This window comes from Leiobunum rupestre, chromosome 8 (genome assembly GCF_980474605.1).
Source record: "Leiobunum rupestre chromosome 8, qqLeiRupe1.1.hap1, whole genome shotgun sequence".
Classification (NCBI taxonomy): Eukaryota; Metazoa; Arthropoda; class Arachnida; order Opiliones; family Sclerosomatidae; genus Leiobunum; species Leiobunum rupestre.
The window spans coordinates 2,994,259-3,008,623 of NC_143391.1; the positions used below are offsets into that span (position 1 = coordinate 2,994,259).

General features: G+C 39.9%; 1 protein-coding gene across 1 annotated transcript; it reads right to left on the bottom strand.

Annotated features, from left to right (window-relative positions):
* Positions 1–5,707: 5,707 nt before the first annotated feature.
* Fer2 (basic helix-loop-helix domain-containing Fer2) lies at positions 5,708–14,117 on the bottom strand. The gene is made up of 4 exons (XM_090156035.1): positions 13,871–14,117; positions 13,523–13,807; positions 9,581–9,928; positions 5,708–6,043 (listed from the first exon to the last, which is right to left on the bottom strand). Exons 1-4 carry the CDS (start codon positions 14,097–14,099, stop codon positions 5,916–5,918), a joined length of 990 nt encoding a protein of 329 aa, XP_090012161.1. The 5' UTR covers positions 14,100–14,117; the 3' UTR covers positions 5,708–5,915.
* Positions 14,118–14,365: the final 248 nt, after the last annotated feature.

A 14,365-nucleotide genomic window follows, 5' to 3' on the forward strand; every position in this document is an offset into this window, starting at 1 on the left:
AATTGCTTTGGAAATTGAAGATTGTTTGAACTAAACCAAGCAATTCCCTAACTGCCAATATATTAGAGCAGCAATTAACCAAAACGAGATTTAACCGATGAGCGTAGCAGTGGACAGTTACCACCTACTGCCCCTTCTATTCTAATTCTAACACCTGATACGTGTCCGCTCATTACACTAGCCCCATCGTATGTTTGTGCAACGCAATTTCCAATTAATAAACCACTTTGCATTAGAAGGTTTATAATAGCTAAGCTGATGTTTTCAGAATCAATCTTATGCAAATCTGTGTACCCTAAAAATAACCGGTGTCTACTGAAAGCCATATGTTTCCGAAAAACCTGCGATATGTTTGTAATTTTGAGCTCACAAATTCTGGAATACAAACTTTTTAAGAGAAGCGACGAAAAATATCAGAATTTCAGAAAACAAATATTATAAAATTATATTTTCTTAAAAAAATGGAGGCCTTTTTTACCAAATTTGGAGGCCCCCGAAGTAGCACAAATATTTTCAACGTAGGCACGTGCCTACTGCTGGCGGCGCTACTGATGCCTCGATGGTGAGGTTTTTGTTGAATTCGTTGGTATTTTAAGGGTTCATTAAAGAACTAAATTGCATACTGAAAAAGTAAACAATGTTTACTATTGATGAAGGAGATATAGCCGAGGGGCCGGACACTTGCCATTATTTTGTACGGGATTTTGGGATTTCGTAAAGATTTTGGCGATTTTATCATTACTTTTTGAAGTTATTTTGGGATTTCAATGTTAATTTACCATAGAAAGAGTTTAAAGATTTTGCGATTTTAGACGAAGTGTACGGGATTTTGGTAAATGACCGACCCCTCGGATATAGCTTGATATTGAGTATGAGTAGGTGACGTAATACTTTGATTATTAAATCTCAATAAAATCAAAACCGTAGCTTTGACGGTATAATGATTAAAAATAATAAATTTTTTAATCTTGTCCCTCGGAAAACAATGAATACCACTTTTCTGAAATACCCGAGATTGATAAACAAGGGAAATTTCATCTCCGCGATCTAGCATGATCACTGACCGAAAATGGCGGACGATTACGCCGCCGAAAATGTATCCTAAGCTGGGTAGGTGGCGTTTTTTAAATAATCAACTAAGGTTGTATCCAACAAAACGCTGCCCGCCACGGATTCCCCTCCGCCGCGTAATTTGTCCGACCCAACTATTAAATACATTTCGCAATATTGCGCGTTTTCCGCTTGATGTTGAATATCAGTTGAGAGTACACCTCCCCGTTCATTGTATTCTTCCTCTCGATGGACGCAAAAAAGGAAACTCTCCCCGGAAAATGGGTACCCGCGGTTTAAGGGCATGATTGGAGGTCAAGCACCATTCAATTTTCCCACGTGGTTTGCGCGCCACGCGGCCTTCCCGAAACGGGGGAATCCAAAAACCCCGAAAAGCAAAGACCAACGGCGAACGAAAATACGACGCCACCCTTCGACAAAGGCCTCCGTCTTCCCCCGGGCCGGATCCCGAACGCGTGTCGGCCGCGTGTCTCCCACCGCGATTCTAAACGAGAACGCCGGGTGTCGTCTCCTTACGGCGATCGGGCGGAAAATTTGCGTCCCGAACTAGGCCTAGGCTTCTAGCCACTGCGTAACCGGCCGTCATTGACATAAGGGTTGTAGCCAATCTCGTGGCAAATTGCTCGCGTCAAATGCTATAACCACCGTCGTTTTCTACCGTCTTGTATAATAGAAATTTCGTGGTCCTCAAACTATGATAACTAAAAGGGTCGTTAACGAGTGGCGGCGACGTTTGGAGTATAACAATAAGTGTGCTGGTTTTTCTTGGGGCGTCGTTCGTCGTATTTTCACGATCATGAAACCATAGGTTTAATTCGTTAGATTCGCTCGTGTAACCCTATAGAGCGAAATAAGCGTGAAAACTATTGAAAAACTAATCGACCATTCCATTTATTCTGCGCTACTCTTTGGGGAAAATGGATTTTTTTCCAACATATCATATGATATATGCCTCTACTACGTCTACCCCAAAATTTGCTATTTCGTTTGTGAAAAAGGATGGCATTTTGAAGGCCCCATATAAAGATTAAGAAAAAAACCCAGCACAAGCAATCCGATTTTCGGTCGCGCAGTCGGGTAGAGCTCCAAGTCGGAATATGATGGTCACGCCGACTCAATGCTGACTTGTGCGTTGGTTTACATTTTAAGCAGCGGTATACAATGTTTATAAATTGTATATCCTTCTAACTGTACTTCAATGCCGACCATTCTGTTCCAAAGTTCGATTTTCGTTCTACGACCGGAAGCTGACTCAATAAATATATTATTGCAACTATTTAGAGTCCGAACGCCGACCTTAAATTGTATTAACTCTCCTGACTTAAAAAAGACATGACACATTTAAAACCCGACCAATGCAACGGCCGACTTACAGGGGCGGATTAACCATTTCGGAGCCTTTAGGCACAGAAAAATTTGTCGCCCCTTGGCATTGGTCAGCTAAGGAGGGGCGTATCGGTTTTTAATAACTAAATAAATATATTTTAGTTTCCCCAAACCTTTTCGGCCATATTTTGTGTAGGGGCAAGCCAAGTACATGGACCGTGGCGCTTTATCAGAGTTTTGGCGCCCCCAGAAAAATGGCACGTGCCTACTTTGCCTAATGGTTAATACGCCCCGGCCGACTTATATCTGACAGTTTGCTTTAAACTAGGAATATGAATCCTCTTAGCTTTACCGCCCTCAGAGTAGATCACATTCATGTAATCAAATATGTTAATTAGGGAGATATTGTTAATGTACCAAATAATGTTGGTTGAGGGTCAGAGGGAAAATTTTATTTTATGGTCTTTTTTCCGACCTAAAATGACTTGGCCATTATTAACTTAACTTATACCGTTAATGGTGGGGTGCACCTCGGCCCACTTCACTTTTTATGGTCGAAAAATGTCCTTCTTGACAACACTGGCCAGAGCCGCCGACAGCGGGCCTGGTCCCCGGTAAAATACTAATTCCGGGCCCCAAGAGAGCCGTGACTACCGGAGATAGCTATACATTTTCGGAGTGAAACCCGGGATTATAGCTCGTTTGTTCAAACCAGGGTCCCTAGGTTGTACGGGTCCCGGTAATTTGTCGGGCTTGACACTGGCAGTTGGGCCAACGACGTTTGAGGTTGGCGTTACAGAGTACAGAGGACTAATATTTATAGGTCGGTTGAACCGACTGATATCTAATCTTGAAATATTAGTCGGCAAGGTGACGGAATTTTCGTAGGGCAGACTGATATGCATACGTGATTTTGTGGTTGGCAAGATGGTTTAATATTAATTAGGCCGACTCATATCCAATCGTGATATATTGGTCGGCAAGAGGGTTTAATATATGGCCGACTCATATTCAGTTGTGATATTTTGGTCGGGAATATGTCCGAATATTAGTAGGGCCGACTGCTGTGCATTCATGATAAGGTGGGCCATCTGTCCTGAAATAAGTATGGCCGACTGAGACATATATCACGGACTAATTAACAACAGGGACGGTCCGGCATGGGAAAATGTAAAAAAGAACAAGCATCAACGCACTCTAGCGGTACTCGCGGGCATAACAGGAAATGATTGTATAGGCTGGTGATTCAAAATAGTCGAGCTTCTTCGATCATACTTATAGTAAAATATTCTGCTTACCGTCTGAAAGCAATTTCCAAATTTGTAACGGTTGATTATTATTAACATTGTATAATATTATTTATAAATATAAATGATCGTACCATGGCTTAATAGTTGCTTACCTTTTTTATGATGAATAATTTAGAATTAGAAGATATCTTAGAATTAGAAGGGGAAAAGGTATTATTTAACTATACTAATTATACTTATTTAACGTGATAACCTAGATGGTTATGAGACACGTTTGGGGCTTCCTTTGTAAACAACAATCTGAAAATTCCAATCGCAACCGCTAAACCGTTAAAAATGTTTCCCGACAGGTGGCGAAATTTCAAAAATCAGTTTCCAGTTTATGACGTTTGAATCACCGGGATAAAAATATTTGCCTGGCAACGCTGCTGAACGCGATAACACTTTTTTGGGTCTTTATAGGGAAATTTTATAGATCTGGACCGTCCCTGTTGTTAATTAGTCCATGCATATATCGACTCGCTGCCGACTAGAAAACGTGCAGTCGGGCTGTGGTGACATTTCGACTAGTTGACTTACTCTGACCCGACTAAACCGGCCGACTCCGACCTGATTAAGCCGACCGACTCTGATTCGGCTTTTTTTGACGACGTCGGCCGGACTAATTTCTGCTACTGGCCCTCCGTGGTCAGAAAAATGTGGTCCCAATGATCAGAAAAGGCCCTAAAATGACTGGCAAAGTCGGTTCAATTTTAGAGTCGTTGTTGTAATAATACGTCGTAGAACCAAGATTGTCAATCCGGTTTTTCAGTAATACCAGAAGTATATTATATTTATAATTACGATATAGATGTTCATATAGACCGTAGAAATGAAACATGAACCTTCTTCGGCTCGAGACAATGAAAATATATCGCTTGTATTACTTCGCCTCACGATGTGAAATGGCAAAATTAGGTAAACGTTTCAGGGCGAATGACATTAACAGTATTGGGAGATGGATACTATTCTCATTAAAAATGTGCTATATACTTCTGGTAATACGAAACACGAACTTTAATGCACTGGACTGAAAACCCTTACTTTTCCTACGTAAAGCGACGGAAGTTGGTTCAGGAACACTGATATCTTGGAGTAGAGTAGTTGACTGGAGGGGAAATTTCCATATCTGTAGCATTGAGTCTCTTCCCCCATCAATTCGGCCTAAGCCCTCCCAGCATGCATTGCGTTTTTGGTAGGGGCCTACGTTTTACCTTACTCCAAGGTTCGTAAAAGAAAAGCACTATACCTTACTCTAGCGACGAAAAAGAGAGTTATTTCCAAGGGTGTTGTGAATACTTGATCTTGATTTTATAGAACCAAGGCCGAACAAACCGTTAAAGGTTTGAACTTGGAGGTTGGAATAGTGTATTTTTCTCTACGAACCTTGGGTTGGAATGGCAAATTTTTTACAATCAAAATCATGTTTTAAAGACGGTATTATATAGTTTAGCCATTGACATAGTTAGAATTGTTCATAATGAAAAAGTACTGCTGTTATAAAAATTTCAAAAGTGATTCAATTAATAATTTTAATTTATAAAAGAAAAAAAACTTGTTAGGCCTTGGTTTATAGTACAATGTTAGATAATAGAACAAAATTTACCTTCAATTTTTTTTAATAATTTTTTAAAATTTGATATATGTGTGATCATGTTGGTTTCCAAAAAAAATTAAACTAAAACAATCCATTATAAAAGAACTAATAAACTACTCCAAGCTTCAAAACTAAAGCATGGCGAATATTTACAATTTTATTTCGATAAAAACCCGAATGAGGGCGACACTAAGGTGCCCCTACCGCGGAGCAAAGGATTCTGGGTAACGTTGAGCTTACAGACTTCCCACCCTCTTTTCCCCTCCAGTCAACTTCTCTACTCCAAGCTGATATTACCCTAAATATTTGCTTATCCACAATACAAATAAACTCAAACGCCTATACAACTGGAATACGTTTTTATTCTTCTTATTATTTTCGATTAGATTACACGATACAATTTTATATACTTTTTGGTTTCCTACAATGGGAATATTATACTTTTTAAGGGAGGGGGAATTTATGGACATTTACAAATAAATTATTTGGACTAGATATACATGTATATATAATATTATTTTCGACCGTAAATGAAAGACACGTTTTTACGAGTATTGGCGTAATTTCGCGTATAATGTCTGTAAATTAAAAGTCCTTCGAATCGGAACGCGTTTCATTTCAATGGTTCCGTTCTAAGTGCCGTTGCAGGGATTGAGGTGGTGCGATTCCGTGGTCAAGGAGAGGGTGGTCAGAACGCCTCTCCGCGACGGATGTACTCCCAAATTCTCCCAGTTGATCCACGATAGTCTGGCCGTTAAATCTGTTAAGGTAATAATTTGCAATAATTACTAATTTTATCATTCTGGTTGATTCGCTTTAGCGCTATTCGGTGCTTGGTCGTAGCGTTGTACCTTGTAAGCCCTGCTTTAAGACAGCCTGATGCCATTATCAGGGCCTGGACATTATTGTACGTCACCGAACACGAAGTGGCAAATAACGACGTGAACACCATAGGCCTGTCACGGCCGACATAAACTTGTTATCATGGCCACGAAAATAGGTCACAACCACGAGCCCGCTACGAATGGCATAGTGTGATATCATATAAAGTATATTTTAGGAATTGAAACTTTAGTTTTGGCAAGGTTTTGAAATATATCTCTATAGGTTCTAAAGCTAGGGGTTTGCCCGAGATAGGTCTGATTAATAGACGAGGCTTAAGTCATAAAGTCAGCAGAAATTTTTATGCCTAAGGTAAAACGGCCGAGTTTCTATTCCTCAAAAATCAAAATATAACCTTTCGTTATTGGTGGTTTTTAAAATTAATTTTGCAAGTGAAAATACGCCGCCATGTTAGGGTATAAAAGCAAGTAAAAAAGCCTGCTATACCTCATAATGTAAAGGTATTGTCGCGTGCAAAAACGTAATTTTGAAATCGGTCAATTCCGTAACATTCGCAATAGATTTAACATTAATATTATTATTTTTATTATCTGTTATTAACGATAACTATAAAGGAAGCTTAGTGAAATATAGAAACGCTTCATTGCAATTTTTTAGACGCAATAGGCTTTTTTTTGCAAAGATCCATATCTCGTGGCAGACTACGTGTTTACAAAAATGCTTTATTTGCCATGCTTTCGATTGGGTCCTAAAAACTTGTCGAGGTTAACGGTAATAGTTAGTGTAGGGAGCTGTAGGCTCGCGTGGCATGAAAGGCTTGCCACCACCCTAATACGCATTGTAACCCGGCCACCTGAATTATTGGCATTAAAACTTTAAAAGTCGCTTGACGACTTAGGCCTAAGGTGGTGCCTTGGGCATTAGCCTAGCTGATTATTATTTTTATTATTATTGTTATTATTAAAGCTTTGTTCGCGGCGCTTCAATGTCAGATACCCGTATTTATGGTACAACCATATGTAACATAACTTATAAGTATGAGAATAAAAGCACTTTCTGTAATAAAACCTTGTTCACGTAAATGACTTCACCTCTAACACCGTGACGTAAAACGCGTCATCAGCGTTCTAGAAGTTAATGAAGCGGATTTTGAAAACGTGCAGAATTGCTCTTGCTTTTCTAGATTTTACCATTATTATGTTGCTTAGCTGGTCCCTCGGGATCGGCAGATTTTGTTTTCATTGTAACCTTCTTAATAGCGCAAGGATTATAAGAGTTTTTGGATCCATTTATTGTATGTTCCGTGTAAAACAAAGCCTCATTGAAATTTTTTCTATGGAAATGTTTTACAGAGGCATACTTAAAAGCAGGATACTTATGTATATACACTTGAAATGCCTAAGGAAGACTATGGTGGCCCTAATGATTTTCCTAAAAACGGGCGTGGTTTACAGCGAAGAGTTATGCTCGCGAATGCTAAGCTATAGACTCTCCTAGTTGACATTAAGCCTTGTTAACTTACCTCCTTTGCTCCTTTTTAAAGTATTTAAATAAGCGATTTTAAGCAGAACTAGACCAGTTTTCTGAAGAAAATGACAAATTCTACAAGATCTGCAGCGTGCGAACTAATCGGGGTTTCTTAAATGTATTTTCCGTTAAGCCTATTTCCCGACTGAATGTCCGTAATTATCTTCCCGCGGCGTGTCTTCTTATCGACGGCAGCCAGACAATCAATTTGAAAATACGCTTTGCGTCGAACATTTGCCGTAGCTTAAGGGCCTAGGATTTCTTCTGCAGTGGCGTAGACAAGGCCCCCGCAGACCCCGCAGTGCGGGGGGGCCCCGGAGCTTTAGGGGCCCCCTAATTTAATATCAAAGTAGATACCGGATAAAATTCCGAATATTGTTTTGCGGGGGGGCCTCGCGGGTCTAAGCTACGCCACTGTTCTTCTGCCTGTTTTCCTTTAAGTTTACTTTCCGCCGCGCAAATATCCTGGTGGTAGGCCAACGTGTGCTACGGTTGGCCTACCACCAGGATATTTGCGCGGCGGGAAGAAAAATTAAAGGAAAACAGGTAGAAGAAATCTTAGGCCTTTAAGCACCGCCTGTTTCGCAACGCGGTGGCAATGGAACCTTAGACATTTCAAATGTATACAATTCAAGTTTCCTTGGCATTCTTACGAGGGGCTACGTTACGTATGGTACCGCGAAGAAATGAAAAACAGAGTGTAGACATTAGGTGGTTTTATTTCGCCTGTCCGAGGACAAAAAGTGTAAACTTTTTACCCTAAAACGTTTTATTCGCCTGTTCTCGGGTAAGATTTAAGCTGGTTTCACACTCGACGGAAAATTAGCAGCGTAAAGTTGAACGTTAGCGGTATATCGAATGGGAATCAATTTTCAGCTCGGCGTTTATTATCGTCTTTCCGGCATATTTTCCGTCGAGTGTGAAACCAGCTTTACCCTGTGCCGAATTTTGTTCGCTCGTTCCAGAGCTCAAAGGTCACACTGTTTACTCCTCCTCGAAAGGAGGTGTAGAGGAAGTAATCTAGCTTATATAGAAAATTTGTCCGCTTAAATTTCGTTTCACGAAAACATGGCGGGTTTTGAACATCTTCACACGTGGCAAGCTTTTAATAACGAAAATCCGATTGTTAAATGCTATTTAATGACTTTAAAAGATGACTTAGGCCTATGGTGGTGCCTTGGGTATTAGCCTAGCTGATTATTATTATTATGAAATAAATGAAACACGAGTCATATAGTGATGATCTCACCACCGGTCGCCATCTTAAAACAAAACGGTTGCTACGGCAAATAAATAAACTTTAACCTTTAACTAATCCCTTCTTACTCCAACTCGTTATTTTCGTCAAGATAGAATTGGAGTAAAATGACGTCATAGGGCTACGCTTTTGAACCCGCTCAAAAACCCAGAACAGGCGAAAGAAAGCGGCTACCGCGGTCGTTCTTACCGTTTATTCCCATTCGACCGAAATCCCATTCGACCGAAATCCCATTCGACCGAAAGAATTTTAAAATGTAGCCCAATTGGCGGGGTGATTTGGTATTTTATTTATAAGGTATGTACTATCGAAGATCCATGTTTAGGTTAGGTTAGAGTTGGTTAAGTTTACTATTTCAGTTTTGGTTCAGTTACTTTTCTTGACTAGGTGAAGATAAAAATATAATTCATGCTCATTCCATTTTATTTTCAAATAAATGCATAGTACAAAGATATTAAAATGGCATAGCTAAATAAATACCCTCCTTTATTAGCTATCCGCTCCATTGCAAACGAATTCAGTAACTAAATTGAAAACATAGCAAAAGCCAATTTATATAGCAGCGTTCGGTCGAATGGGACACATAAAAACCGCACGTTTCGGCGGAATTCGGTCGAATGGGACACCTCAAAAACCGCCTTCGGTCGAATGGGACTAAAGCGTTCTTACCGCTGGTGTTCCATTCGGCGTTGTGTCCTCCCTTGATCTCCCCTTTGAGGCATTTCTCGATGTGGGTGACGGGGTCGTACTCGGAGACGAGTATCTCGCGGAGGAGGGCGATGTAGGCGATGGCGAGGCGCAGCGTGTCGATCTTGGAGAGGCGCTTCTCGAAGGGGAAGGTGGGCACGTGCAGCCGCAGCTCCTCGAAGGCCGAGTTGATGCTCATCATGCGCTTCCTCTCTCGGACGTTGGCGGCGTGCCTCTGCACTTTGTAGGGACCGTGATGCGAATGGCTGCCGATGCTGCCGTACACGAAGCTTCCGTACTCTCCCGAGCAGTAGCTCTCACTCGACATCACTGCGACGCGCGAAGAACGAAATTTAAAAATTATCAATCTCCAAAAATAAACTACTTACGAGGAGACTACCCGAGGTGATAATCACCGATTTGGTTGAAACTAGGTGGGTATGTAGACCTTATGGTAACATGAAATTTCAGAAAGGGAAAAATTGCAGTGGGCATTAGTTTTGCCATGGCAACCGAAAATGTTTTTGACAACACCGTCTGTATATTTTCTCATTGAAAATAACATGGGAATCTGAGCACTTCTAAGGGTACCCCCTGTGAAAAATTTAAAAAAAAAATTGAAATTTCAAAACCAAAACAAAATAGATCAAAATTGACAAATGAAATGAATTTTATGATATTTTGATGAATTTTGGTCAATTTGATCAAAATATGTAAAACATTATCAATTGTTATCTTCAATGGGACAATATACAGACTGTGTTGTCAAAAACATTTTCGGTTGCCATGGCAAAACTAATGCTCATTGCAACTTTTCCCTTGGTGAAATTTCATGTTACGATAAGGTCTTCATACCCACCTAGTTTCAATAAAATCGGTGATTATCACCTCGGGTAGTCTCCTCGTTAGTAGCGTAGCTAGGATTTTGGTTCGTAGGCTTGGTAACGCAAAAAAGAACTATTTCACATATAACAGTACGTTTTAGGGGTGATGTGCCCTCTGTAGGACCCTCCCTGGCTACACCACTGAAATTGTTTCTTGTTAAATTAGAAGCATTTTTGAAAAAAACATAGTTTCTGTTTACTGAAGTGATGGCGGAATAGGGCGTCATACCACGGCCAACTTTGATCTCTCGCGCTACGGCGGCCAACCCATTGGTCGAAACTCCGTGAGCAAGGATTTTTCCCCTATAAACTGTACTAGAATCTGTAGGAGTTCAGCGCCACGCTCGTTTTTATTTTGACTTCAATGCAATTACTATTCTAAACAAAATAATCAGCTAGGAGCGCTCAAAACCTACAGATATATAAAATAGAAACTTCAACGAATGGGTTGGCCGGTGTAGCGCGAACAGCGCGTGATCAAAGTTAGCCGTAGTCATACATACTAATGTATGTATTTGTACTCCCTACCCCAAATGGCACTCTCAAATATTTCATAAATTATATTTCAGTGTATAGTTTTCCAGATTTGGGTACCGGGGGAAACACGAAAACTATCAGAAAACATGTTTGAACAAATGATTTTAAGTATTGTGTGATAAAGAATTGTCCACGAGGACTGCTACAGAGTACCTAGATTTAATACTTTAATACTTTTTATTTTGCGTACGGTTTATAAAATTATTTAACATACGTTTGAAAAACTTGAATAAATCATTTGTACGTCCATAGCTACGTATAAAATATTTGGTTTTGTACAAAATTTATGGTTTCCTATTAGTTTTATTTAAACTTAATAATCAGTTATTATTTAGATTAGATCAATTGATACGATGGATAGATAATACATAATTTTATTATTAATATTTTATCCTCTTAAGATTGTACAGAAATAGACTAAGTTTGATTAGAAAATCAACGAAAAGTATCCTAAAACTGGGCCGATAAACGTCAAAATTTATACAGAAAAGTATCAACTTTGCTCAGAAAGAATACTAAAATTGAGCAGAAAATATCTAAACAGATATCCAGCCAAATTTGAACTAATCAGGGCCGTATCAAATTTGTCTATGAATGTTTTTATTGAAGGTTTTACTGGAGATGTAAAATTATGCCTGGGCATTAAATTCACTGCTAATTAAAAAGGTTGCTCAAACTGATTATGGAAAATTTCGATTTTTGTCCTGTGAGCACCTCAGAACCGCATCGAAATTTCTACTGTGTTTAGTTTTTATTTCTTATGTAAGTTCGTTTCGTTCAATGCGGTGAATAATGTTCTAGATGCTAACTCTGTTTTTTTGTACCCAGGACGTCTACCCACGACCGCAATTGGCTTCATAAGTAAATAAAATAAATCAGTTTCTCCGCTCCGAAAATTAACACTACTCGGCTATGCCCTGTCACTGAAATCTGTAAATTAATAAAGACCGAGACCTTGTTGTAACCCAGCTAGTTTACGTCGGTTCGATTCGCCGAAAGAAATTAAACTCATCACGAAAAGTGGTTTCAACTTTAGGGAATTAAGGATTTTTAACGGTAACTCTGTTTGAAGCGAACAAGTATCAGCCACATTATTTAAGAAACCAATTTTCCACGTGAAGTAACTGATTCTAAAAATACAGGAAATCAATCAACCAGTTGTCTTAACGTAACTAGCGCCAATTATTCCTAACTTCGGTTAGATCTGGTTAAATGAGAAATTCGTAGGTCCACTATAAATAAGGACTTAATTTTAGGAACAAAATATGAACCAATGTAAAGCAAATGAGATCTTTTTAGCTATCATCCTAAAAAATAAGCTGGTGTTTAATTTTTGGCTACTAAAAACTTACTAAAGTTTTGATTATTTCAAAAACTGTTGTCGTGTACTAACAAGGATAGTAGAGTACCCGAGATGTTTATTCCTCATTTTGTTAAAAGGTCGGGCATGATGTAGACCTATATGAGGTACTATATGTGAGAATGGACCCTCTTGTACATAATATACTATGAAATGAACGTAACCCACTATTGTACAATAATTTTTTTTATTTAAAATTATTGTAACATTGCCTGACGACGGCGCTAGTTTTGGCGCCGAAACGGCTGTAGTATTTTAAATTAAAAAAAAATTATTGTACAATAGTGGGTTACGTTCATTTCATAGTATATGAGGTATGAAATTTCCCAAAAGGAGAAGTTGCACTACCCATTCGATTTGCCATGACAACCGAAAAAGTTTTTGACCAATTAAAACAAAAAATCTCCTTTTAAAAAAGCATGGGATTTTCTCGGTTTCACAGAGTACATACCTACTAAAATTTAAAAAAAAATTAAAATCACGAAATGGGCAACGTTTCCTATAGGTCTACATTATGACCGACTTTGAACAAAATCGGCAATAAACACCTCGGGTACTCTCCTTGTAAATTAAAACAGAGGTGCAGATCACTTTGTTACAGGGTGTCCTAATAATCATTATTAAAATTTAATCATCGTTTAACCTTTTAAAGCTACATATTTAATTTTAATATAATCAAATCTAATCATTATTTAATAATACGAGGTTGTCCTAACAATTATTGAAGTGAGCTGCCCCTCGGTTAAAATTATTGTATATTGATGCGAATCAGCTTTGAGCGTGTTGTAAATTACCTTGAACAGAAACATTTAAATATCTTAAATTAAATCTTTTCTGTTTGTAGGGTACTTTAGAGATAAAACCCCGATTTTAGCGTGAAGATTAAGGAGCTTGAAAAATAAACGTAGATGAAATAGAGCCACGTCTGTATTGAGAATGAATAAATTAATGAATTCCCTTTCGAACAGGAAGACACTAAAATTTCATAGTATTTATATATTTGGTTTTCCTGACCTTTTCTCGAAGCTAAGGGTGACTGTTCCACGTGTACATTAACAGAAGTATATCATACTTCTGTTTCGAGAGAAGTATCAACCAATGTAGGGCCACGAAAATTAAACACATTAAGAGAGACTGACTTACCACCCGGCACGCATGTTGAGTATGAGAAGGGCGCGTAAGAGTGGTGTCCGGCGAAGTCGCAGGCGGGCCTGTCCGAGTCGTTTTCCTGTCCGTCGATGATGGCCGCGGTCTCGGAGGAATCTTCGTCGGTGGCGTCGGAATCGTCGAAGCGACAAGGTCGCGGGGTCATGGGCTCCCGACTCGGAGCCGAAGATAGCCGACACGGAGCCGAAGAGAGTCGCTGTGAACCCGATCGTCCTCCGAGCGAAGACGCGGCGCCGAGTTCCGCCGGACCCGTTCCGTAACCTTCGCGAAACAAACCAATTGAATTTCAAACCATGCCAAGTACAAATGAGCTTAACGAGGCACCTTGCTGTCGAGCGTCGAAGATCCGATCTTGATGAGCGTAGCCGTCCTCGGGCGGAAGCGCGTTGGAGGAACTTCCGGTGAGAGCTGGATTATGAGCGAAATGCGGCGGATGATGATGTTGATGTTGATATTCCGAGAAGGAAGCGAGATGGTTGCCGTTCAGATTGCAAGCGCCGCCGCCAGAGTAATTGGAGCTCTGACCCAACGAGGCCGCGACTGAGGAAGTCATGATTTTTGCTTCCAAGGTGTTCTCCTTAAATAGGCAGAGGGAGAGCCCCTATCAAAATCTGCCCAGATCAAGAAAGAGGGGGTGGAAACCCCCCTGTTTATGGCGAAGGGGGTTCGCCGAGTGTCCCATCGCGAAATAAAGAGACTAGGGGGGACGCGAGGGGGGGGAGCCCGAGAGGAAGATATTTTAACCTCTCATCCTATGACAAAAGATATCTACGAACACGATTCGGCTTGCATTCCGGAATGGAAAATCTGAGAGCGCCG

What these genes read in the sequence shown, in the direction of transcription:
- Fer2 (XM_090156035.1), bottom strand. Translation starts at nt 14,099, where the DNA reads ATGACTTCCTCAGTCGCGGCCTCGTTGGGTCAGAGCTCCAATTACTCT. An exon ending in CTTCGACGCTCGACAGCAAG is followed by an intron (nt 13,808 to 13,870) that starts GTGCCTCGTTAA and finishes TGTTTCGCGAAG; the next exon opens with GTTACGGAACGGGTCCGGCG. An exon ending in CGCCGAATGGAACACCAGCG is followed by an intron (nt 6,044 to 9,580) that starts GTAAGAACGCTT and finishes TTACCTTAACAG; the next exon opens with ATTTAACGGCCAGACTATCG.